General features: G+C 39.4%; 2 protein-coding genes and 1 long non-coding RNA gene across 5 annotated transcripts in view; 1 reads left to right on the forward strand and 2 right to left on the reverse strand.

Annotated features, from left to right (window-relative positions):
- The window catches only part of LOC144664860 (uncharacterized), a 788-nt gene extending 252 nt beyond the window's left edge, over positions 1–536 (reverse strand). The window contains exons 1-2 of the long non-coding RNA XR_013572871.1: positions 302–536; positions 1–18 (exon numbers count right to left, since the gene is read on the reverse strand). The exon at positions 1–18 is cut by the window's left edge and continues 252 nt beyond it. This is a non-coding gene — a long non-coding RNA (uncharacterized LOC144664860). The remainder of the gene's footprint in view (positions 19–301) is intronic.
- Positions 537–2,502: 1,966 nt separating this feature from the next.
- Positions 2,503–25,000, forward strand: part of LOC144664674 (uncharacterized) — a 59,769-nt gene continuing 37,271 nt past the window's right edge. The window contains exons 1-11 of one of the 3 annotated variants that reach the window (XM_078525858.1): positions 2,503–2,683; positions 4,248–4,409; positions 10,086–10,222; positions 11,431–11,923; positions 12,507–12,554; positions 13,342–13,521; positions 14,481–14,745; positions 15,753–15,928; positions 17,536–17,665; positions 18,219–18,390; positions 19,500–19,647. In XM_078525858.1, coding sequence (XP_078381984.1) covers positions 2,623–2,683; positions 4,248–4,409; positions 10,086–10,222; positions 11,431–11,923; positions 12,507–12,554; positions 13,342–13,521; positions 14,481–14,745; positions 15,753–15,928; positions 17,536–17,665; positions 18,219–18,390; positions 19,500–19,647 — 1,972 coding nt within the window. In that variant the 5' untranslated portion in view covers positions 2,503–2,622. The remainder of the gene's footprint in view (positions 2,684–4,247; positions 4,410–10,085; positions 10,223–11,430; positions 11,924–12,506; positions 12,555–13,341; positions 13,522–14,480; positions 14,746–15,752; positions 15,929–17,535; positions 17,666–18,218; positions 18,391–19,499; positions 19,648–25,000) is intronic. The other 2 variants (XM_078525857.1, XM_078525859.1) reach the window with 2 other exon arrangements.
- LOC144666688 (52 kDa repressor of the inhibitor of the protein kinase-like) lies at positions 4,978–9,459 on the reverse strand. The gene is made up of 4 exons (XM_078528075.1): positions 9,404–9,459; positions 8,491–8,543; positions 8,147–8,218; positions 4,978–7,296 (listed from the first exon to the last, which is right to left on the reverse strand). The coding sequence occupies exons 1-4, from the start codon at positions 9,457–9,459 to the stop codon at positions 5,066–5,068; spliced, it is 2,412 nt and encodes an 803-aa protein (XP_078384201.1). The 3' UTR covers positions 4,978–5,065.

A 25,000-nucleotide genomic window follows, 5' to 3' on the forward strand; every position in this document is an offset into this window, starting at 1 on the left:
TAAAAAAACAAACTAGCCCTAAATAGAGCGGTTTTCACTTGAGTGTCGAAAGTAAATTACGTTTGCTTTGGTTTTGCATTACTACGCTTAGTGATTGGCTTAAAAAGCTCGCGCCACTTTCTCAGCCAATCAGGAGTAAAACCAAAACCAATCGTAACTAGCTCGCGCACGTTTTCGCGCGCTTCGTGCCGGCTACATGTATTTGCTTCGAGTTTTGATTGGTTCACTGGATTGTCTGTGTCCTTTGTGATTGGCCAGAGTAATTACTTTGGTTTTGGTTTTACGACACTCAATTAAAAACTGCTCTATGTGAAATGTGGGATGACTTACACGTGTTTTCCTTGCGTCCAGTGACAGTGATTTCCAAATTTACCGTGCGATTTCTGAAATGGGAAAATGGACGTTTAAAATCAGATTTCCCTGGCGTTCACTGATTTATAAAACTTTCTGTGAACGGGTTTTCATTTGTGCCTTTCATTAAACGAATATTTTCATGCCTGTGCATTATTAATTTGCAATCAAAAGCACTCCAAAAGCACTTTGCTTTGAAAATTGTATCCCGTAATTTATCTTATAGATATAGGATACGTATGTATGTAATGAACCATAGCCTTTGTAACCGGGTTTTTTTTTTTTTTTTATGCAACCGGTACGTAAACTTATAAAACCAATATTAGATTAAAAATTTCACCACCTGTATAAAACAGTAGTGCAAATAAAGTTTCCTGTTGTTGTTGTTGTTGTTGTTGCTGTTGTTGTCGTTGTTTGTTTGTTTTTCTCGTTTCGCGTACAAAGTCTTAAGAATTAATTACCAATTATAGTATGCTTCTACTATGTTGTAAGAGCATATTATAACTTTTTCAACTCTTATCAGGCATGCGCGCGCGGTCACCTAATTGTTAGCGTGACTCCGGGTCAAGCAGTCCAGCTTCGAGCTCTGGTAGGGGTTATTGCGTTGTGTTCTTAGGCAAGACACTTTACTGTCATAGCGCCTCTTCCCATCCAAGTATATAAATAATAATAAATGCTTGGTACTGGCGATTTTAATGCTGAGGGAGGAGGAATAGGGGGAATAGGGTAACCTATGAGCCACTTGGCCCAAAACAGACTTTTACTTAGTTGGTGTGCAACACGGTAAACGTATACTTCTCAATACCAAGGTAACTAATGATTAAAAAAATAGAAAGCAAAATAGTTTGCAGTCTATCTTCTTTCCGAGTACGTAAAGGTTCAAAACCCCTCAACTCACCCCCTGTTCCTCCCCCACTTCTCGAAAAAAAAACGTCAATGTCAGTTCACGGCAGACAACTAACCTCATCCAAGTATTTGTCATTGAATTTTGCTGCACAATGTGGTGCTTACATAAGATGAAAATGAGGCATGAAATAGCGATCTACTAGTATTAGTATACAGCTTTCGGTGTAGACTGTTCACAGTCCCCAATTTTTTCGTGAAGTCGAAGAGATCGATCGTTCAGTCCGACGGGCCGCCATCTTGGTTTACGAACGCGTGCGAAAACTGGGGAGAGTGCAAAAACCCCGTGGGTGGAAGGGGGGGTGGGGGGAGGGGAGGGTGGAACTACTTTCAGTGATTCAAGCAGATGTGAACCAAACAACCCAAAAACGTAAGGGGCCTTGTTCTGACCAGCGGACTTTAACTTTTGGCGCCACTTACCTGTTTACCTGTTGAGTTCAGTCGGGAGAATAAACAGAGTTTTTCATTATTTTACAAGGTAAACTTTTCATTGTATAATTCTTTGAAAAGATTTTAATTGATCGATAAATAAGTTTCTGTACAGGGCTGTTGTAAAGAACCTTCCAATGTAATAAACAAACGTAATGAAACCCACTCGCTCATCGAAACAATTACTGGAGAAAATCGCGCATGTACTAAAACCTCGACGATAGCGATAAATTGCCGCTTGAAATTGCCAAATTGTTAGTCTTCGCAAATTTTATTGGAAACTGAATTTATTTGCTACCAGATCTGTTATTTCTTTGGTACGCAATTAAAAGTGTTAATGTTATTGTTATTTTTGATAAAGAGAGATAACCTATTAGGGTATCATTCTTTACGCAAACCATTAGGAAAAACTTTGCCTTTGTAAAAGGTATTCCGTTGTATATGCAATAGCAAAATGTACTTACAAAATTGAGCATCCACACATTGACATCAGAGCATTGCATGGAAAACTTTGCCCTTGAGTAGATGGGTTGAATGATCCAAGTAAGTTTCCAATCAAGCACATCAAAAGAAGCCGCTCGACACGAACACGCCAATCAAAAGAATAGGAGCACCAGCAGGCTGATCCGGTTTCTATTCAAAAACCAGTCAATGAGACGATCTTTAGAAATGTCAATTTCTATGTCAATGAGTCCCTCTCGAAAGTCACCACAAACAATGATGTCATAACAATGAGAATCAAAACATTTTCGAAAGAAACTAATGTAGTTCGCAACAATGTGTAAATTTGCCAATTGGTGTTAATCTTTGATTTTGTAACACCCGAAAGCGTTGAAGTTACTTCTGTATTTTAAACTTCACGCTCAAAGAATCTGCTTTAAATGGTAAACATCGACTTTCGCAAAGACATTTCAAGCTAATTGTCGTGAAACGATCAGCATGTCACAGGTTCTTTTACTTGCCATATTATTTGGGATCTTCTCCTTTTCGATGATAACAGGTAAGTCGAAAAACTTCTTTTTTAATTCCTAGTATTTTGACAATATAGTAAAATAAAAATAGCACGTTGATCTGTGTTTTTTTTTAATCTTGAAACCTCTTTCTTTCTCAAGCATATTGTCATTGCAAATAAGCGTTGACCTGTAACAATTCAATAATAGTACAACCTGCTAAGTACCATTTTAACACTTTATTTGAGTTGTAATTTTAGTTTAGTTTTCTGAGTTGTTTTCAAAGTTTGAAATTTTTGACAGCCTTGATGTTTTGTTTAAAAAAAGGTATTTATTATTGACAATTGGACTAAGCCTTATTGTCTCGGCGGGTTTTTCTGTTATTTAAAAAAACAGTAGAGCTTACATAAAAAAGTTTTCCTTAATTGCAATCATAAAATATTACAGACCCAGTGCTTTTTGATCATTTTAAGTTCACAGTTAGTGCTGCATTTTACCTACATACACCACTGCACTTTCAAAAAACTGGACGCTTCTTTGCGGAACAGAAAAACCTCCAAAGTAAAGTTAGTTGCATTTGCTGTTTACAGTAAAATGTATTTTATTTTGAGTGATACTGCATATATACAAAACATTTCTACTGATCAAAATGCGGCTTTAAAATGACTTTGAGTAAGCGAAGGTGATTTTTAATAGTTATTGAACTGAGTAGAGTGCGATTTGGTTTAAAATCATACGCGTCATTTCAAAAACGAACGAGCGCGCAGTAAATGTCCTCAACGGATCCAGAAATCAGTATAAGTAAGCCGAGTTCAAGATAAATGTCAAGAATTAATTTAGAAAGGAAACAACCCTTGTTTGGACTATCGGGAAGTTACCTGGTTTCTAAACTGACAGTTTTGACAAACGTGTGGTGGAGTGTCCCACCATTAATCTCTGAAATAGTTGTGAAATAAATGCCAATACACTGTTAAATTCCGGTTATAGTCCCTGGGCATAAACAACTTCGTAAGGGGTTTTGTGTGGGCTTAAAAGCGGAGGGGCTTATATACGGGAAGGCTTATAAGCGGAATAAAAAAACCGTTTCAATACGAACCACGGGAGTGTTGATCGAAATACGTTTTCAAGTTAAAAACGCATAATGAAGAAACATTTAGCCCTGTTCAGTACTGTCATCCGGCAAAGGGGGTTTATAATCGGATGTATTTTTTTTTTTGTTTCTAGGTTGATTGGCCTATAACCGGGTGGGCTAATAAGCGGGGGGGGGGTCTTATAACCGGAATGTTACGATAGATTCCTTAGTTTAAAGAAGACGCCTGTCATCTCACAAACTATAAATTAAAACCGCCAAAACTGTGCAGGTTATTTTGAGTTGCCTTTCGCTTCTCTAAAACGAGGCCTGGTGTGAACCCTTTTAGCAATAAAGGTGTTTGATTTCTATGAACGTGAAGCTGCAACAAGCTGAGGACTATCACATAATTTTGCTTGTTAAATTATTCAATCATTTAAGGGAATAGTAGGGACTGGGCGAGTAAATACGACACGAACTTAATAAACTCCGAAATTAATTTGTTGGATTATGGTGACTTTTCTGTTTTTTGTTCTTCTTTTAAGAAGGAGGTGACGAAAGCGATTTTGGCCCGTGGTCCCGCTGGTCAGCATGCAGTCAGTTCTGTGGACCGGGAGAAAGATATCGTACACGCTCATGCATTAGAGACGGTGACTGCATAGGACAAACTCTTGAAATGTCTACTTGTTACAGGAGCAAATGTTACAGTAAGTTGCCGTTTATAAACATTTGTTGTAAAAATAAAAAAGCTAAAAACGTAAAGTTGCGCTCGGGCATAGACCTACACTGTCGGAGTAGTGTATACCAGTGAGCACAACATGAAGTGACTAGGAATATATCTACTCCCCCTAGTCTATCGCAAGTTCTCCGGTATTTGTCAGGTTTCTCTGAGAAACTTCTGTACCCATGTGTTGGGAGGGACACTTTTAGAGTTGAGTGTATTGCCTAGGAACTCAATACAATAACCCCCCTTCACGCCTAAACCCGGACCGCTCAATCCGGAGTCCAGCGCGCTAACCATTAGGCCGCCGTGTCTCTCACGTTTCATGTCAGAGAAGAATTATTGCCAACACAGTTAAATATTGTACAAGCTTAAAACTCTTCCAAAAAATAAACGGTTTTCAGGGGCGTAGCCAGGTTTTCAACTTGTTGTAGGCCTGATCTCTAAATTATAAAGGCCGCGTTTAAGGGGACCCAGTAAAATGCTTCGCCGGAAGGTTTGTTATGCAGAGACCCTCAAAAATGATTTTATTGTTTCTTTGTTGTTTGTTTGAGCTATAGAACTCAATACCAACTAAAAGTGACTTCCTCCAACGATACACTGTTACAAGTCAACCTATCACTAAAGTAATCTAGCTAATAGCTAAAAAAGGAGCTCAATCCTCCTGTTTCCAGAGGCCGCAAAATCATCAACGATGTCTTCAGCATTCAATGACACATCGTGTTTATGGATATGCATAAGTGCAAGTCCACTCAGGCGATCTTCCTTCATCGTTGACCTCAAGTAGGTTTTAAGTCTTCTCAACGCACTGAAAGACCTCTCTGCAGTGGCTGTAGTTATCGGCAGAGTAAGAAGTGCCGTGAATGCCCTCGATAAATTTGGAAATTCTTGTGGTCGACAGTGAGGAAGCGTTTCAACAATGGTGGCTGGAGGATTGTCCACCTTGTCCCAGCGCAATTTCCACCGCAGGCATTCACTCTCGTGCAACTGTTGAATATCTTCTGGAATATCGGGATCATACGCGTCCAAAATTTCTTTAGCACTGATCTCAGCTGGAGACCAGTTGCCAACATTTTTCGGCAAAAGATTTGTTACTTTGAATAGTGGACTTGGTTTGATAAGGCGGGAATCAAGTTCCGATATTAAATGGTCAAGGAACGGATAATACATCGCTAGCTTGTAGTATTCACTGACTGAATCTGCTGGAACGTTTTCTCGAAATAACTGCCGACCAGCTAGTCTGGGTTTACACACTGCGACATCATGCTTCACTGCAAGAGATACCGCCATTTCGTGCAGCTTATTCCAGGACTCGTCCTTGCGCTCATTGCGAAGTGACTGGATAACGACATTGGCCTGAGCGTGTGCTTGAAGTAAATCTAAATCAACTGTTTGAAGATAATTGGTCAACGGCACAATAAATTGCAGCAGCCATTCGGAAGCAATTAATGCTATTATAAACTCAAACTTGAGCATGCTATTTATAAAGCCTCTCGCTTTGGAGTCCTGTATAGTGTCAAGCACCTCCAAAGCCTTTAAGATGACATCGAAAGATGACTTAAAAGTACACAATGCGTCAGCTCTTGCACCCCAACGAGTCTCGCAAAGTGTTCGCAGCTTTGCTCGTCGTCCCATTTGCTCTTGACTTTCAGGTGTTTCTTTTAACTTCTCCTGAAATTGGTGCTGTCGCTTAGCTGAGAAAGAAAATGCAAATGCAATTTCCTGTACCGTGGACATCATGTTCCTTACAATTCTATCTTGGCAACTGTGGACAATACTGAGATTTAATGCGTGTGATTGGCAATGAACGTATATCGCATTTGGGTGGGCTTCCTTCACTTTAGCCTGGACCCCATTTCGGATACCTGCCATATTGGCAGCTCCATCATATCCCTGCCCCCGCAGTGTGTTAGTGTTTACTTTGTACTCTTTTAGGGAGTTTAAAAGAAGATCAGCAATTACAGCCGCTGTTGTCCGACCAGGTGCCTCTTTAAAACCCAGGAATTCTTCCTTGACTTGAATATCACCAGTGTCTTTATGATGCACATACCTCACTGAAATAGATACTTGCTCAATAGTTGCACTGTCTGTTGCTTCGTCTGCTAACAAGGAAAAACACTGAGCTGCGTTACACTCTTCCACAAGAGCATTACGAACACGTTTACCACAAAGGTCGATAATTTCATTCTGGATTGCTGGGCTTATGTAGGTTGCGTTTCGGGAGGCATTCTTTAGATGATCAAGTAAAACCGTATTTGAGGCAGCAACTCGTTCCAGTATCGCTTTGAAATTGCTATCTTCTTCAGTATGACCACGAACTGGTATGTTTTGTTTACCACACAAAATAAGTACTTCAATAATTTCCTTAAGAATGTACCTGTTTCTTTGAATTTTCTCCTTTCGTAGCTTGTCTAATTCACTTAAAATGTCGGCCCCCCCGGTCCTTACCCGGACGAAATTCGTTGCATCAACAACAAATCCATGGTGGCTGCTTTTCATGGACAGATGACGACTAATACACGTTGATAAATTTTTCCAGTCATTCATGCCTTTACCTTTACAGAAAACATCACCCTGACCTTCATTGCTAAACATACAGCAAACACCACAATACACAGAGTCATTCGAGATCGAGTATCTCATCCAAGGGTAGCGTTCAAGTATTTGGTAGTTCACCTTTCTCTGTTTACCATCAATGTTGTGTGACGGGAAAGTAAACTTTTGCCACACATTTGGGTGTTTTGAGTTCTCACAAAGAATACTTAGCTTGATTTCGTCATCTGTATTCCTGAATTGTGTGGAGGCAATGTCCACATATTCTGGGAATGGAACTTGTGCAGCCGTACTGACCAAATTGCTTTCGGCAGGGCGGGCTGAAAGCAGGGGAAATGAAAGTTTAAAATTAAGTTAACAGTCAACTTTCATTTATTTTAGCAACAACTTTTCTCCAGGATTTCAACAGTTCGTGCAAAACGTTTTTCCCCAAGCACTACATTAACTCAAAGCGAAGAATTGGAAATTTTGCTTGAAAACGCTCCCACTCCTCCTCACTATTTTCGTCTAAATCTGGAGAAAGCACAAACTCTTTGAGGCGAGGAAGTGAACTAATCATATTGAGAGTGCACTGAACATTAAACACCCTTGTGTGACTTATATCCAGTCGTTCAAGCTTTTTGTGTGAAATAACAATGGTCATGATTTCTGTTTCCAAAAACTGCTCGCACCTCCGCATGCTTAATTGCTTCAATTTGGGACAAAGATGTTCTTTCGATAAGAGAGCTACGACTGAATCTGGAATCAGCTGTGTACACCATTCAAGAAATAGACTTTCTAGGTTGGGCATACTTACAACAAATGGAATTTCACGCACACTCCTATTTGTAGTTAAATCTAAGACTTTCAAGTTACAGCATGCAGATAGTTTTGAGTACACATAATCAAGTGGTACTTGGGATAGTAATGCTTCAAAGTCGCCATTAAAATACAACTCCTGAAACTGATGAGAATGATCAAATATGGTATCAAAAACGTTTTTGTCGTACTTAATACAACCAAAATCGTCCAAAAATCCAAATGATTTCCACATTGTTCCACTGTTCACCAATCTCTTGAAATGATTACAAACTCTAGATATGTTTGCTATAGCTTCTCTCAATGGAAGGTATTTAAAAATAGTAAGCAATATCTCCTCAGGAAGATCAAGGATGTGAAAGGGTGAGGCACCTGATGATCCATGTTTCAAGCTTTTGTCTGGGTCCACAGACTCTACACTATCACTGCTGGTCACATCTGATTCTTCAATGAAAAAATGAAAAAAAGTACTTTACATTTTCCACGGTTCATATGTGGCAGCATTTTATTCTTAACTTATCTTCAAACTTGTTCAATGTCTTTAGCTTCACTATTTTGTTATTTGTATAAGATAAAATTACGATTGCAATGTCTTTTAGTTTTTCTGGCTGTTTAAGGAAAAAAACAGCTCGAGAAAAAGTATTTCAGTTATTTAAAATCAACAACATGGCTGTGGTATTAAAAAATTTAAACCTGGCGGCCAATAGATAGTATACCTGTCAAACGTTTCCGTTTTGGATCTTCGCCATCGGTTTGACTTGTGGCAGTGCTGTTTTGAAAATTAAATCAAATATGTCATAAAGAAATAGGGTTTCCAAAGAGGGAATTTTAATTTTTTTTAACATGTCCCAGCAGAGCATAAAAAATCCCTCTATTAGATTTCCATTCTTTTGTTGCAAAATGCCTCTTGATTGTCTCCTGAAGTGTTGTCTTTGCCAATTTTTTATAAATCTGATAATGGCTGGTTGTCAAAAATCGGCGCATTTGTGTGAAATCCCACCGAAGCACTTTAATAGTCCCAGATGGCGCTGCATTTAACTGGGTTCTCGTGGACAGTTCAAGGCAACAGTCAGACTCCAAAATGGCCGAGTTTTTTTGCGTCCTGAACTTTTTTGACATACTGTTGTAACAAAAGTTTTGACACGGAACATACTGTGTCATTTTAAGCTCTTTTCAATCCATCTGGAACCTTAACGAGGAAAAAATAAAGTGATTACTGTTTCGGCTCCACGGTTGTTTTTCTCAACCCTCTCGCGTGCGCTTCTTACGTCAGCGATAAAATCCACAGAGCGCGCGCAAACTGTGTTCGGCCATCGTAGCCAGAATAGACAGTTCATTAGAAACGAAACGATAACTGAATGAACATATTAAAAGAAATAATTTAATTAAGCTTTATAATAGAAGTATCAAGGTTACTTCAGAACATTCTCATTGAGGCAGAGACGGCAAATCTGGAATATTGTAAATTGCAGTTGCAATTAATAGCCCGTTGATCCAATTGTTTCAGTTTCATGTTTGACCGCACACAGAACTCTTAGGATTTGCAGTCGTTACTTTAATATCACGAACTTTGTTTAGTACTAACAGCTCTCATCTATCTTTCTACAGAAACTAAATGGTAATACATACCTTGTTTTCTGGAAATAACTATCAATGCTTCGACTGCCGGGCCTTTTAGATGCCATATTTGTGAAACTGCATTTGTTCGCTGCCTTGTAGACGGTAACCGCTGAACGTATGGTTTAATAGCTTTTTTGAAGACCGCTGACTATCAAAATTTCGTCAAAACAGCACTAGTGTGTGTGCTTTAACGCGATTTATTCTTGCTCCTTCTTTCTTATTTACAAACTTGAAAATGTGTCATAATTTTTTTTTCATTTCAACATTTATTATAATCATATTATAAAAACTCAAGTGGGCGAAAAAAAATTTGTAGGCCCGGGCCTACGGGCCTATAGGCTGGCTACGCCCCTGGTTTTGATGCAGTATTTGTTTTTCTTACGAGGTTAATCGAAGACTGTACAATATAGTTTTTCAGGGGGAAAAACAGAGTTACTACGGCACATTAAATTGTAATCTCACCTGCGACCCAGGTCACACAAACTTTAAACTTCTCTTAAACCAGCCCATGTGATTGCTTCGAGCTCTTTAGAAAATAACGTTTTTTATATTTTTTTAACTTAAGTTGCTGTTCGAACGACAACGTATTTCCTTCTAAGATGTGCATGTTACAATTGTTTTTTTGTTTGTTTGTTTGTTTGTTTGTTTGTTTGTATGTTCTTTTTGGTTTGTTTGTTTTTGTTTTTTGCAGTAAGCTGTAGGCAGTATTTTGAGGACGGTTACGAAAGGGATGGAATATACCGGTTATTTGTCGATGGGCCCTGTAAGAGACCTGTGAAAACTCTGTGTGACCAATCTAGAAAGTTTGGGGGTGGCTGGACTCTGCTGGTAAGAGCTACAATTGTACTGCTTCAAAAAATACGCGTTGCTGTTAAGTCATCTTTTCTCTTTCCTCTTTTGTTGATTTGACACTTGTTAGACTGATTCCAATGTTTGATACGTGTTTTTAAATCTAAAAAGCGGTGCTGTTTCGCATTTAAGACGGATTCCACTCAAGGTTCGAGCAATAAGTGAAAAAATTAATTACCAAAAATCTACTCATAGCACAGTTACAATTTGTATACTGTTTAAAAAATTAAATTGTAACTCATTTCTCAAATTGACCCTGCTATTAAATTCTAAACCATTTTTAGAAATTGAATGTCAAACCTCGTACGAAAAGCTTAAAATGCGCGTTGTTTTGTTATGAACTGACGTGAAACGTCTATTTTAACTTAAATATGGAAAACTTTGAATTCGTTTTTCTCTCGCGGGGTCAGCTTGAGAGCTTAAATTTCGATAAGTTCTTCTTAACCGTGTTAAAACAGTGCCCATGCTAAGTGGTCTTGGAATTTATTGTATTCACGAATTTTAGTTAAAGATTTAGTTCTAATTTTAATCTTAAGTTTTTACTTTTTTTTCAAGGAAGTTTTAACTGTATTCTTATATATTTCTATGGTAAATTTTACGTTTCTGATTAATCGGATGTGAGTCGCATTTGATCATATCCAAATGTTAATTTGCACCAAATAAGCATTTAATTATTATTATCAATTATTAAAAGCCAGATTTGAATAGGCCATTTCCGAGTTGCCCTTCACCTCTGTTTCAAAACGAGTCTACGTACCATTCAAATGAAAACGAGTTTCACCTTCAGGTCCATTTTCATCCAAATCAAACTCATTTTCATTTAAATGGTTTTGCACGTAGACTCGTTTAGAAAGAGAGGCAAAGGGTAACTTGGAAATGGCCTATTGTAGTAAAATGGCCCAGCTCACAACGAGTCTCTCGTAGCTCAGTTGGTTAGAGCGCCCAACCGGTATCTGGGAGGCCATGGGTTCGATTCCCGTCGGAGACTCAGAATTTTGCTTTGTCCCATGCTCGAGTCATGTTGAACACTTCATCTTCATTGTAGAAGAAAATGTATTTATACTTACTTAGGTAGTTCATTAATTAAAAGTAGAGTGGCTGAAACCAGTGATGAAAGGAACAAAGTTAATTGAAATCTAAATAGTTTCTGGTAAGGGCAACTAAATATATATTTAAAAACTACTTAGGTACAAGCTGTCACAAGCAAAGGCTGGAACGACAGAACAGTACTCCAGCGTAACGCATACACCACAGCTAACAAGCTTAGCAGGGCGGACTTTTCCATATTAGGAAAAGCTGACGTCATTAAGCACGACCCAACGAACAATAGTCCCTTTCTGTATCGCCTTGATGCAAATCAACCAGGAAGGTGGGGCGGAGTTTGGCAAGCTCCGAATCACTACACGTTCACAGAGAAATTTGCCAATTTAACTGGGGTCACGATGCTTAAAAGATTCGATAAGTGGACAAGCGGACCTTTTGCGATAAGCGACCGAATGCCCTGGTTACCAAAGTCACAAGGTTTAGCTCTTCTGACTACAAATGACAGATCGACAGAGCAAATCCCCTGGGGGACCATAGTGGCGCGTCACAAATGGCCTTATGACCCTTCTCCCTGGATTTACAATGAGATGATATTTCCTGGCAGAATATGGTACTGGTTAAAGGAAGGAGAGAAAGGTATGTCAAAGTCTTTTTCATGACATTTCGTTACCCCGGCGTGTATTTTTGTCGCCCTTATCACGGATTTTACCAGATTTTTAAACAGCCAAAATTTATAGTTGTGTCGCAGGAAACCTAAAAATAATAGTCCGGTTTTATTAAAAATTGCTATATTAGTACGCTGAAACTGTAAACGAGCATTTTGGCTGCGGATGGCTCGGATGAAAACCGATTGCACCTTAAAGAAGATAGGCTAACGTTTTCAAGTTGTTTCCGCGCGTCATCAAAAATCGATATTTGTAGCCGTAGGTTAATTATTTATCCACAAGTTAAGGTTATTTCTTCCTTTAGATGTTCAGGTTTGCCTGGTTGCCTACCATCATATTCAGAACAGTTTAGACCAAAAATCTGCCAAATTCCAGTGACATAGATTTTTAAAAGCCTCGCGTCAACTAAAGTATAATCAAATTATTGTGTCTTAGAATATTAACCAATCAAAGAAAAGCTACTGGGATGTATTTTTATTTATGTGGTATTGTTTGCTATGATGTCAAGATGGTCGTATTATAAATAATTAACATATATTTTAATATCTTCATAGATTACAAGGAGCCAGACATTGTTTGTCCTGTTGAAACGCCTTTGCCAGGTAGGAACACTGAAACCTTAATAAAAATATCTCCTTATCTAACTATATATCGTCTTTAAACCCAAGTTCAAGATTTACTGACCCTTGGTTATCTAAACCATTTATATATATTGTGAGACATTTTAAAATTGTGGGTGTTGGGTAGGTGCAGATCCTAAAGTTATTGGACTTTGTAATTAAACATTTGCTACGATAAATATTTTTCAGATAGTTTTTACTTTCAAAAGCCAAATGCAATCTTTGATTTCACAACATCATCTTTCTGGTGCTCTGAAAAGCAAAAATTGCAGATACAAGCGCGAAGTTTTGTTACTCGCGAACGGGCTTACCAGTACAACCAATCTCTCGAAGAAAAAAGTTGTACGCTATGCTGCTTAAATCCCAAAAGCACCTTTTTCTAGGTGCTTTATTTAGGTGCCAAATCCAAGATAGACTTGGATTTGAGGGTGTTTGTATTCAGTAGGAGGATGAAAAACCTCAGAGAAACCCTCGGGAACCAACAACAAACTCAACCCACCATAAGACGCCGGGTCCAATATTCTAACTCGCGCCACTTTGATGGGATTTGAGTGTTATCGCCACAGCGCCACCACTGTTCTTTAAGGAAATTGTGTTGTCCTCAAAAGCTAAATCTAGGTACAAGCCTATGGAAATATATATTTCCTTCTATGATTTTGGGGCCTTATTTTGGCGGGACAGTGGTGGGAAGATCTTTTTATTCAAATTTCAATGTATATTTATATTGGTCAAACACTAATCGGCCTAAATCAATGTTGTTTCTTTGCAGTTGACGGAAGATATAGTGCTTGGTCAGCATGGAGTGTGTGTAGCCAAACCTGCTCAACCGGTTACAAGGTCAGAGCTAGGTACTGTAACAGCCCGCGACCTGCAAATGGCGGGAAAGACTGCTCCGAGTTGGGCCCGTCACGTGAAACACTCGTGTGCAAACCGTGGCCTCCATGTAATGGTAACAACAAATGACAAAAGCGTTGACGTGTTGGAATCTTAGGCCCAACTTTATTGTTATTTGATCCAATGTGATGTTGTAGTTTGTTTCTGGAAGCACTTTGCTACAGTCAAACAACATTGGATCGGGGGGAGGGGGTGTTTTGGCGGAGTGCGATGAAATTAAAAACTAATGGTAAATTTGCCATAGAGACTGCGAGGCGAAGCCAATGTGTCAACTACTTTTGACTAAGTTTTTCTGAGGACCCTCTCATCAAACCATTAGAATATTTTAAAATTTCTGATTAATTCATTTAGTCACTCAATCGACAGAAATTACATCTGTTATCACTTGGAAAAAAATATATGCAGTGGACTTAGTGCAAAAAAGGTTGCCGTTAATTCTCGGCTCCCAGAAGAATCACTTGTCAACAAAATTAAATTATTTTAACTTAAATACCAGATCAAAGTTAATCAGTGTATGAAGGTTCAAGGCCATAGTTCTGTCTAATGAGAAGTTGCAGGGACATTTATATGACCAAAAACATGAAAACGAGGCTTAGCAGTCCAAGGTGACTTTTTCCATATAAATCTCTTAAATTTGAATGAATCACAAATCTGCAGCCTTTTAACCAAAAACACTGAAACTTCCAATTGTAGCACATTATTCCATAAATTTTCAAGTGTCACCATCAGCGTTTTCATAAACTTGACCAAACAAGAGAATTGAATGACAACCATTTTGCATAACGTCTATATTATTGCTTTTTAACTTTTAAAGTATTACTAGGTAAATACTTTAGGTTTTAATATTTTTAACTCTTTTTAGGCGCCTTTTATATAATACATATTTACATAGATAATTATATATATTTTTTTTCTTTTATACAATTTTGCGTTCACGCACACATTTTAACGAGCGCTTGCGCTCCTAGGTGTCGCGTGGTTAAATAAAGTATTGTTGTTCTTGTTGTTGTTTAGGTTCCCCCAAACACAGCCCTCTTCGAAGCCCCAATGGATTATGCTTAATTCCAAGAACCCACTCATGCGCAGTTAATGAATCAGACGTCCTCGTATTTGACACTGACTGCATCAGCGACTCGACTTGGTTCCTTCTACGCGACGATGGTTCGCTCCAGCACGCATGCTCAGAGATGTGCGTTAAACCGCTGAGTAATGGCAGTGTACCCACTGAGGGGACCCCAGTCGGGTTGTCTTTTCATGCGTGCGATGACCAACTACATAGGTTAGAATAACTCAAGATACAACTTTGCAAAAGTGAAAATATTGGTTTACTAATCTCTGTGCTCTTAACAGTGTGTCTTCTGTAAGAATATTACCATAAATGTTTGATTTTTAGAAGCCATCAGCTTCTAGTCAGCCGCTTAGTTCTTAAGGTAATTCCTCAGTATCGCATGGCGCATTCCGTACTGCGCATAATTTTACGCGCGATTAGCGCGCTCACATTAAGAAAATGGCGGCTTTTTCCATACGGCTTGGCTCGCAAGATGGATAAATCGTCATTTTCTCGTAAACAAATACCGGGGCCTATCGTTTTTTTCTACTCTTCTGAGTCTAGTTATCTTTTTCTTTCTATAAAATAAATATAAACAAATTTCTATTGTAGAAAAACAAATAATCAACGGAACTGTGAACTTAGCCAGTACTCATGATTATATAATTGCTGATGTTGTAAGGATTTGTGATATATTCAAGGTCTTCCTGCTCCTAGACGGATACCGGGATCCTTCTTTTTTATTTCAAAACTTAAGTTCTCTTAGGATGAACTACCAGTAGCCAAAGTTTGAGTGAAAATCCATTGTTAGCTCTATTTCGGTGGAATTGCCTTAAATTGACAAAATTGTGACAGTTACCACGTTTAGGAGCTTGATAGAGTAAGTAAGGTACGGACCATCATTTTTTGGAGGGGGGGGGGATGAAAAATATTGAAAAAAATTGTTTGCAGGGCCTGAAAAGACAAATCAAATTGTTTGCAAACACGATATGTATAACAATAAATAGTAAGAATTTCGAAAAAAAAATGTTTGCAGAGGTGCAGAAACTAAGTTTACAGAGGAAAATTTTTCATCCCCTCCCCCCTCCAAGAAAATAATGGTCCGTCCCTAAGAGAACCTGGTGACGAGGTTGCATATTATCGTTCAACAAGTCCCGGCTACAGTAATCATCGTACAATAATTTCTGTTTCCAACAAAATTGTCATTGAACCTAAACACCATTTCATCGTTGAATTAGATTCCAAAAGACCCAGGGTGTGGCCCATGGGAAAGCTATCCAATATCGTACTGGGAAATTATGCCTTCAGTCAGTTAGCGGTAATACACCGGCCAAAGGAGACGTCGTGGTCTTAGGCAAGAAATGCGAGGAAGGATGGGATGCCTTTAAACGCGTTTTTACATTTCCAAGCCCAGGTAAAAACGTTTCTATTTTCCTCTCAATTTGTAGCAGTTGAAAGCATGCGGCATATTCACTACCTTATTACATGAAATTTTCGCGACACGTTAATTTCGCGATTTTGAGGTGGGCATATTTCGCAACACTTTAATTTCGCGATCTTGCGAATATTTTGTATTTTTAATCATTTTAATTTCGCGTTTTTGTGTAAGACACAATTTACATTTCCTTGGAAATATTATTTAACATGCCTTTGAAATAAGTAAAACGCGACTTCATCAAAGGAACAATAACGTCAACTATTAACAAAAACGCAAGAACGGGACTAAATCTCGGTAACAGCAACATGCAACAGAGCAGTGCTCACAAGGTCTACAAGTGAGTCAATTGACGACAACATCCATTTATGTTGGTAATTCCTTTCTTGATCTTTCTTCAGTGGTACTAAACTTATTCTTTCTTGATTATTAACATATGCGAGTCACTTAATTTTCGCGTCATGTTATGTTCGCGACACTTACTGTTTGCGTCACTTAAATTTCGCGATTTTTTAAGAATCGCGAAATTCGCGAAATTAACGTGTCGCGAGAATTTCATGTAATAAGGTAGCACTCTGTAAAGAGTGCTAGTCACTCTGTAAAGAGTGCTAATAGTCTGCCTCTAATTTTTGACAATTTCTTTAAGAGTATCAACAAAGGGCATCAATATCAAACCAGACTGGCAAGTAAGATTTCATACTATCTGCCAAAAGTAAGGACTAATTACGGCAAATTTAACATTCGTTTTTTCGGTGCTAAAGTTTGGAATTCCATTGATGACTCACTTAAATCTAAGAGTCGTGCTTGTTTTAAAAATCTCTTAAAAGAATTGATTATCTCCAACTACTAACTGGTACATTGATGAACTTTATTTTTCATTTCTGTGTGTGTACATACACTTTTCTTTTTTGTTCTCTGTCTGTGTGTGTGTGTGTGAATGGAATTCGTGTCCCGTTTTTTTTTATACTCTGTAACTTTATTGCAATATTTTTTTCCGCTTGGCCCAGCCACTTAGCTCGATTAGCCTTAGCTATTTCTAAGTGGCTGTGCTCTTTTTTATTGTTAATTTTTTCTCTTGCATGTATTTACTTATTATAAAACTATCTGGACGAATTAATATTGTTGTTGTTGTTGTTGTTGTTGACAACTTCGCCATCCATGCATCCTAGCGGAACAGGGATGGAACAGCGGTGAAAGCGCTCGCCTCCTACCAATGTGGCCCGAGTTTGATTCCCAGACCTAGCGTTTTGTTATTGGCTTTCGTCCTTGCTGTCCTTGGTTTTCCTCTCTCCCTTCCAATTCCAATTGACCTGGATAGAGGACCAGCAGGAAACCAGCTAGAGCTGATGTGGTTTCCCCTCAAAATAATATAGTAATCAAAACACATCTCCAAAGCTAATGTGAAAAAACATTTACTTAGACAGCAATATTATTCCAGATCTGCTAACAGAGTATTGTCCACATTTTAACTGTCAGGTGAGAAATGAGATGAAATTTTAACTGATGAGTGAGATTCCAGCACTCCACCTTAACTATCGAAATTAATCGTCTTTTTGTCTACCTTCATGTGTATCCTTGTTCTCTAGACTGCAGCTACGGTATGCAGACTGGTTTAAGGAGTGACTCGCGCCTGAGCAGCAGCTCTGTGCTTAGTGGTAATTTTGTGGCGCCTTATGGAAGGCTTCGAAACAGGACAAGTGCTTGGTGCGCAAACGGGTATGAAGACAGTTGTGTTTATTGGATTCAATTCCAAAACGGAACATTTCTTAGAAAAGTAATACAAATTATGCCTTTATGAAGGTTAAAAGAGCGTTTTACTTAGCAATGAGTAATTGAGGGTTTATCACCTTTGATAGGAAATCAGAAGTCGCAATTACGACTTTTGCTGGAGTAGTTCATGTCACGAATTACTGTCTTTCTCATGTCACACAAATCACGTCACCTTGCTAACTCGCGTCACGCGTCACGGTCATCAATTTATTTTGTTTACTCGCTCTTTTTTTGCAATTTTTCGACCATTTTAAAAGCTGCCCTAGTTAATCTAGCGAGGGAGGTATTTAATAGTCATTGGGTCAGCAATGTAAAAGAGATAAACCTAAAAAGCAAAATGTTTCCCTTCACTTTGAAAGACATGTTTTAAAATGTCCCAAGAACGGAATTATCGGCGAGATCCAGAGCACTGCAATGCCGGTGACTTTGTAAGGATAAAAGACAGGTATGGAAGAATAAACCATCACTATTGTGTGTTGTTGTTTTTGCATTTTTTCAGAGGTGATACAAATCCATTTTTTCAAGTTGACCTGGGATACGCGGACGAAATTAAAGGCGTGGCCACTCAGGGGCAAGAAGCTAACTACTGGTTAGTGCGCAAGTTCACACTGAGTTTCAGCCTGGATGGTGCTACGTGGTTTAACTACACAGCGAATGGACTGGGTACTACGGTACGTAAAAAAGAGAAAAAGCCCTTAGATTTTGATGGCCGCAGCATTTTTTCAATAAGATTCTTTCGATATATTAAAATTCAGCTTGGTAGCGTCGCCTAGTGACCCACAGAAAAGGAATAAATAAACATGCTTGTAAATTTTCTTTTGTTTGTGTCCTCTAGGCCTCGCTGCCAAGCTGAATTTCAATACAGTAGAACCCCGGTAACTCGAACTCGGATAACTCGAACAACTCCGCTAACGCGAACAAACTTCCATTTCCCTTGGATTTGGACTCACTTTTCAGTCATTTTCACTTGGTTAACTCGAACTCAGATAACTCGAACTAAAGTTTTGTTTCCCTTGATCAAAATTCGGGTCAAATTTACCCCGATAACTCGAATTCCAGTTCTTGCAACTCGCCACGGTTGGCCATTGATTGTATTTTAATTTGCACTGTGCTGTATACTGAAGTGCTGAAAAATCAGTAAACAATCAATTTTTAACTTGGCAAATTAAATATTAAATCTACCCCGATAACTCGAAACCCCGCTAACTCGAACAGTTTTTCGTTTCCCTTCAGAGTTCGAGTTAACGGGGTTCTACTGTATAGGAGTAGTTAGGAGGAATTTCTTTGCAAACTTCAAGATTCATAGCAAGTATTTGTCAAAACTTTAAAAATAAACTTAGCCGGCTCAGCCGTGACACAGTCACTTTAATGGAGCACTTACGTTAACGTATCGAATTAAGGGGGCTATGTCACCCACTTTTAGGCGCAATTTCGGCACTGACCAACTGGTCATAGAATTAACTGAAATATCACAATCACGACTTAAAACTGTAGAATAACTCAAAAGAAACACAGAAAGGCCAATAACCTGCATGGATGGGAAAAATTCGAGAAGATTAAAGCGGATTGCGTTCGGGTAAACTTGAAAAACGTCGAACCATTTCTTTTTTCAAGTTTATCTCAATTTGTATGAAAGTGACATTTACAGTGCTCAAAAATCGTCCTTGTTTGTTATGTGGTCGTTATTTTGCCAATAAATGACTTTTGCTCTGCTAATTTGAAGTTTACAGCTCTTAATTAACCGTGACCCTGCCCCTTTAATTTGCGGATCTCATTTCAGGTATTTAATGGGACCTCTCATCCACTGCTTGTAAAGCCCAGTGTTATAGACCCATCTGTCACTGCTCGGTTTGTCCGTATTAACCCGATCCAATGGTATCAAAAGCCCTGTCTAAGAATGGAGCTCTACAGATGTTCACTTAGGAATGGTAAGGGGCTGCTTTGATAATTAACAGATGTAAACAAATTTAACATGAGCTAAATTAGTTTATAACAACAACTTTGCAACTCATCAACAACTTATTATTTTCAACCCTCTTAAAAGTTTGCTTTGCTTTGCATTGCATTGCTTTGCTTTCTTACTCCTCTCGTCTCCTTTTCTCTCCTCTAATCTAATATGCTCCACTCCACTTTACTCCACTCCACTCCACTCCACTCTACTCTACTCCACTCTACTCTACTCTACTCTACTTTACTCTACTCTACTCTACTCTACTCTACTCTACTCTACTCTACTCTACTCTACTCTACTCTACTCTACTCTACTCTACTCTACTCTACTCTACTCTACTCTACTCTACTCTACTCTACTCTACTCTACTCTACTCTACTCTACTCTACTCTACTCTACTCTACTCTACTCTACTCTACTCTACTCTACTCTACTCTACTCTACTCTACTCTACTCTACTCTACTCTACTCTACTCTACTCTACTCTACTCTACTCTACTCTACTCTACTCTACTCTACTCTACTCTACTCTACTCTACTCTACTCTACTCTACTCTACTCTACTCTACTCTACTCTACTCTACTCTACTCTACTCTACTCTCCTCTACTCTCCTCTACTCTACTCTCCTCTACTCTACTCTACTCTACTCTACTCTACTATACTCTACTATACTCTACTCTCCTCTCCTCTCCTCTCCTCTACTCTACTCTACTCTACTCTACTCTACTCTACTCTACTCTACTCTACTCTACTCTACTCTACTCTACTCTACTCTACTCTACTCTCCTCTCCTCTACTCTACTCTACTCTCCTCTACTCTACTCTACTCTACACTACTCTACTCTACTCTACTCTACTCTACTCTACTCTACTCTACTCTACTCTACTCTACTCTACTCTACTCTCCTCTACTCTACTCTCCTCTCCTCTACTCTACTCTACTCTACACTACTCTACTCTACAATACTCTACTCTACTCTACTCTACTCTACTCTACTCTACTCTACTCTACTCTACTCTACTCTACTCTACTCTACTCTACTCTACTCTACTCTACTCTACTCTACTCTACTCTACTCTACTCTACTCTACTCTACTCTACTCTACTCTACTCTACTCTACTCTACTCTACTCTACTCTGCTTTACTCTACTCTCCTCTCCTCTACTCTACTCTACTCTACTCTACTCTACTCTCCTCTACTCTACTCTACTCTACTCTACTCTACTCTACTCTACTCTACTCTACTCTACTCTACTCTACTCTACTCTACTCTACTCTACTCTACTCTACTCTACTCTACTCTACTCTACTCTACTCTACTCTACTCTACTCTACTCTACTCTACTCTACTCTGCTTTACTCTACTCTCCTCTCCTCTACTCTACTCTACTCTACTCTACTCTACTCTCCTCTACTCTACTCTACTCTACTCTACTCTACTATACTCTACTATACTATACTCTACTCTACTCTCCTCTCCTCTACTCTACTCTACTCTACTCTACTCTACTCTACTCTACTCTACTTTACTCTACTCTACTCTACTCTACTCTACTCTCCTCTACTCTACTCTACTCTCCTCTACTCTACTCTACTCTACACTACTCTACTCTACTCTACTCTACTCTACTCTACTCTACTCTACTCTCCTCTACTCTACTCTCCTCTCCCTCTACTCTACTCTACTCTACACTACTCTACTCTACAATACTCTACTCTCCTCTACTCTACTCTACTCTACTCTCCTCTACTCTACTCTACTCTACTCTACTCTACTCTACTCTACTCTACTCTACTCTACTCTACTCTACTCTACTCTACTCTACTCTACTCTACTCTACTCTACTCTACTCTCCTCTCCTCTACTCTCCTCTACTCTACTCTACTCTACTCTACTCTACTCTACTATACTCTACTATACTATACTCTACTCTACTCTCCTCTCCTCTACTCTACTCTACTCTACTCTACTCTACTCTACTCTACTCTACTCTACTTTACTCTACTCTACTCTACTCTACTCTACTCTCCTCTACTCTACTCTACTCTCCTCTACTCTACTCTACTCTACACTACTCTACTCTACTCTACTCTACTCTACTCTACTCTCCTCCACTCTACTCTCCTCTCCTCTACTCTACTCTACTCTACACTACTCTACTCTACAATACTCTACTCTACTCTACTCTACTCTACTCTACTCTACTCTCCTCTACTCTACTCTACTCTACTCTACTCTACTCTCCTCTACTCTACTCTACTCTACTCTACTCTACTCTACTCTACTCTACTCTACTCTACTCTACTCTACTCTACTCTACTCTACTATACTCTACTCTACTCTCCTCTACTCTCCTCTCCTCTCCCTCTACTCTACTCTACTCTACTCTACTCTACTCTACTCTACTCTACTCTACTCTACTCTACTCTACTCTACTCTACTCTACTCTACTCTACTCTACTCTACAATACTCTACTCTACTCTACTCTACTCTACTCTACTCTACTCTACTCTACTCTACTCTACTCTACTCTACTCTACTCTACAATACTCTACTCTACTCCACTCTACTCTACCTCTACTCCACTCTACTCTACTCTCCTCTACTCTCCTCTACTCTACTCTACTCCCCTCTACTCTCCTCTACTCTCCCTCTACCTCCACTCTACTCTACCTCCACCCTACTCTCACCCCCACTCTACTCTACCCCACTCTACCCCACCCCTACTCCACTCTACTCTACTCCACCTCTACCCTACCCTACCCTACTCTACCTCTACCCTACTCTACCTCCACTCCACTCTACCCTACCCTACCCCACTCTACCCCACCCCACTCTACTCTACTCCACTCTACTCCTACCTCTACCCTACTCCACTCTACCTCTACTCTACTCTACCCACCTCTACTCTACTCTACTCTACCTCTACTCTACTCTACCTCTACTCTACTCTACCTCTACTCTACCCTACTCTACTCTACTCTACCTCTACTCTACTCTACCTCTACTCTACTCTACCATCACTCTACTCTACCTCTACTCTACTCTACTCTACCTCCTCCTCTACTCTACCTCTACTCTACTCTACTCTACTCTACTCTACTCTACTCTACTCTACAACACTCTACTCTACTCTACTCTACTCTACTCTACTCTACTCTACTCTACTCTACTCTACTCTACTCTACAACACTCTACTCTACTCTACTCTACTCTACTCTACTCTACCTCTACTCTACTCTCCTCTACTCTCCTCTACTCTACTCTACTCTACTCTACTCTCCTCTACTCTCCTCTACTCTACCTCTACCTCTACTCTACTCTACTCTACTCTACTCTACTCTACTCTACTCTACTCTACTCTACTCTACTCTACTCTACTCTACTCTACTCTACTCTACTCTACTCTACTCTACTCTACTCTACTCTACTCTACTCTACTCTCCTCTCCCTCTCCTCTCCTCTCCTCTCCCTCTACTCTCCTCTACTCTACTCTACTCTACTCTACTCTCCTCTACTCTACTCTACTCTACTCTACTCTACTCTACTCTACTCTACTCTACTCTACTCTACTCTACTCTACTCTACTCTACTCTACTCTACTCTACTCTACTCTCCTCTACTCTCCTCTACTCTACTCTCCTCTACTCTACTCTACTCTACTCTACTCTACTATACTCTACTATACTCTACTCTCCTCTCCTCTCCTCTACTCTACTCTACTCTACTCTACTCTACTCTACTCTACTCTACTCTACTCTACTCTACTCTACTCTACTCTACTCTACTCTACTCTACTCTACTCTACTCTACTCTACTCTCCTCTCCTCTACTCTACTCTACTCTCCTCTACTCTACTCTACTCTACACTACTCTACTCTACTCTACTCTACTCTACTCTACTCTACTCTACTCTACTCTCCTCTACTCTACTCTCCTCTCCTCTACTCTACTCTACTCTACACTACTCTACTCTACAATACTCTACTCTACTCTACTCTACTCTACTCTACTCTACTCTCCTCTACTCTACTCTACTCTACTCTCCTCTACTCTACTCTACTCTACTCTACTCTACTCTACTCTACTCTCCTCTACTCTACTCTACTCTACTCTCCTCTACTCTACTCTACTCTACTCTACTCTACTCTACTCTACTCTACTCTACTCTACTCTACTCTACTCTACTCTACTCTACTCTACTCTGCTTTACTCTACTCTCCTCTCCCTCTACTCTACTCTACTCTACTCTACTCTACTCTCCTCTACTCTACTCTACTCTACTCTACTCTACAATACTCTACTCTACTCTACTCTACTCTACTCTGCTTTACTCTACTCTACTCTACTCTACTCTCCTCTACTCTACTCTACTCTACTCTCCCTCTACTCTACTCTACTCTACTCTACTCTACTCTACTCTACTCTACTCTACTCTACTCTACTCTACTCTACTCTACTCTACTCTACTCTACTCTACTCTACTCTACTCTACTCTACTCTACTCTACTCTCCTCTACTCTCCCTCTACTCTACTCTCCTCTACTCTACTCTACTCTACTCTACTCTACTATACTCTACTATACTATACTCTACTCTACTCTCCTCTCCTCTACTCTACTCTACTCTCTACTCTACTCTACTCTACTCTACTTTACTCTACTCTACTCTACTCTACTCTACTCTCCTCTACTCTACTCTACTCTCCTCTACTCTACTCTACTCTACACTACTCTACTCTACTCTACTCTACTCTACTCTACTCTACTCTCCTCTACTCTACTCTCCTCTCCTCTACTCTACTCTACTCTACACTACTCTACTCTACAATACTCTACTCTACTCTACTCTACTCTACTCTACTCTACTCTACTCTACTCTCCTCTACTCTACTCTACTCTACTCTACTCTACTCTCCTCTACTCTACTCTACTCTACTCTACTCTACTCTACTCTACTCTACTCTACTATACTCTACTCTACTCTACTCTACTCTCCTCTCCTCTCCTCTACTCTACTCTACTCTACTCTACTCTACTCTACTCTACTCTACTATACTCTACTATACTCTACTCTCCTCTCCTCTCCTCTACTCTACTCTACTCTACTCTACTCTACTCTACTCTACTCTACTCTACTCTACTCTACTCTACTCTACTCTACTCTACTCTACTCTACTCTACTCTACTCTACTCTACTCTCCTCTCCTCTACTCTACTCTACTCTCCTCTACTCTACTCTACTCTACACTACTCTACTCTACTCTACTCTACTCTACTCTACTCTACTCTACTCTACTCTCCTCTACTCTACTCTCCTCTCCT

Source organism: Oculina patagonica, chromosome 9 (assembly GCF_052425735.1).
Source record: "Oculina patagonica isolate OP01 chromosome 9, crgOcupat, whole genome shotgun sequence".
NCBI classification, from domain to species: Eukaryota; Metazoa; Cnidaria; class Anthozoa; order Scleractinia; family Oculinidae; genus Oculina; species Oculina patagonica.

What these genes read in the sequence shown, in the direction of transcription:
- LOC144666688 (XM_078528075.1), bottom strand. Translation starts at nt 9,459, where the DNA reads ATGGCATCTAAAAGGCCCGGCAGTCGAAGCATTGATAGTTATTTCCAG. An exon ending in AAAACGGAAACGTTTGACAG is followed by an intron (nt 8,219 to 8,490) that starts GTATACTATCTA and finishes TTTTCATTGAAG; the next exon opens with AATCAGATGTGACCAGCAGT. An exon ending in CTTGAAACATGGATCATCAG is followed by an intron (nt 7,297 to 8,146) that starts GTGCCTCACCCT and finishes CCCTGCTTTCAG; the next exon opens with CCCGCCCTGCCGAAAGCAAT.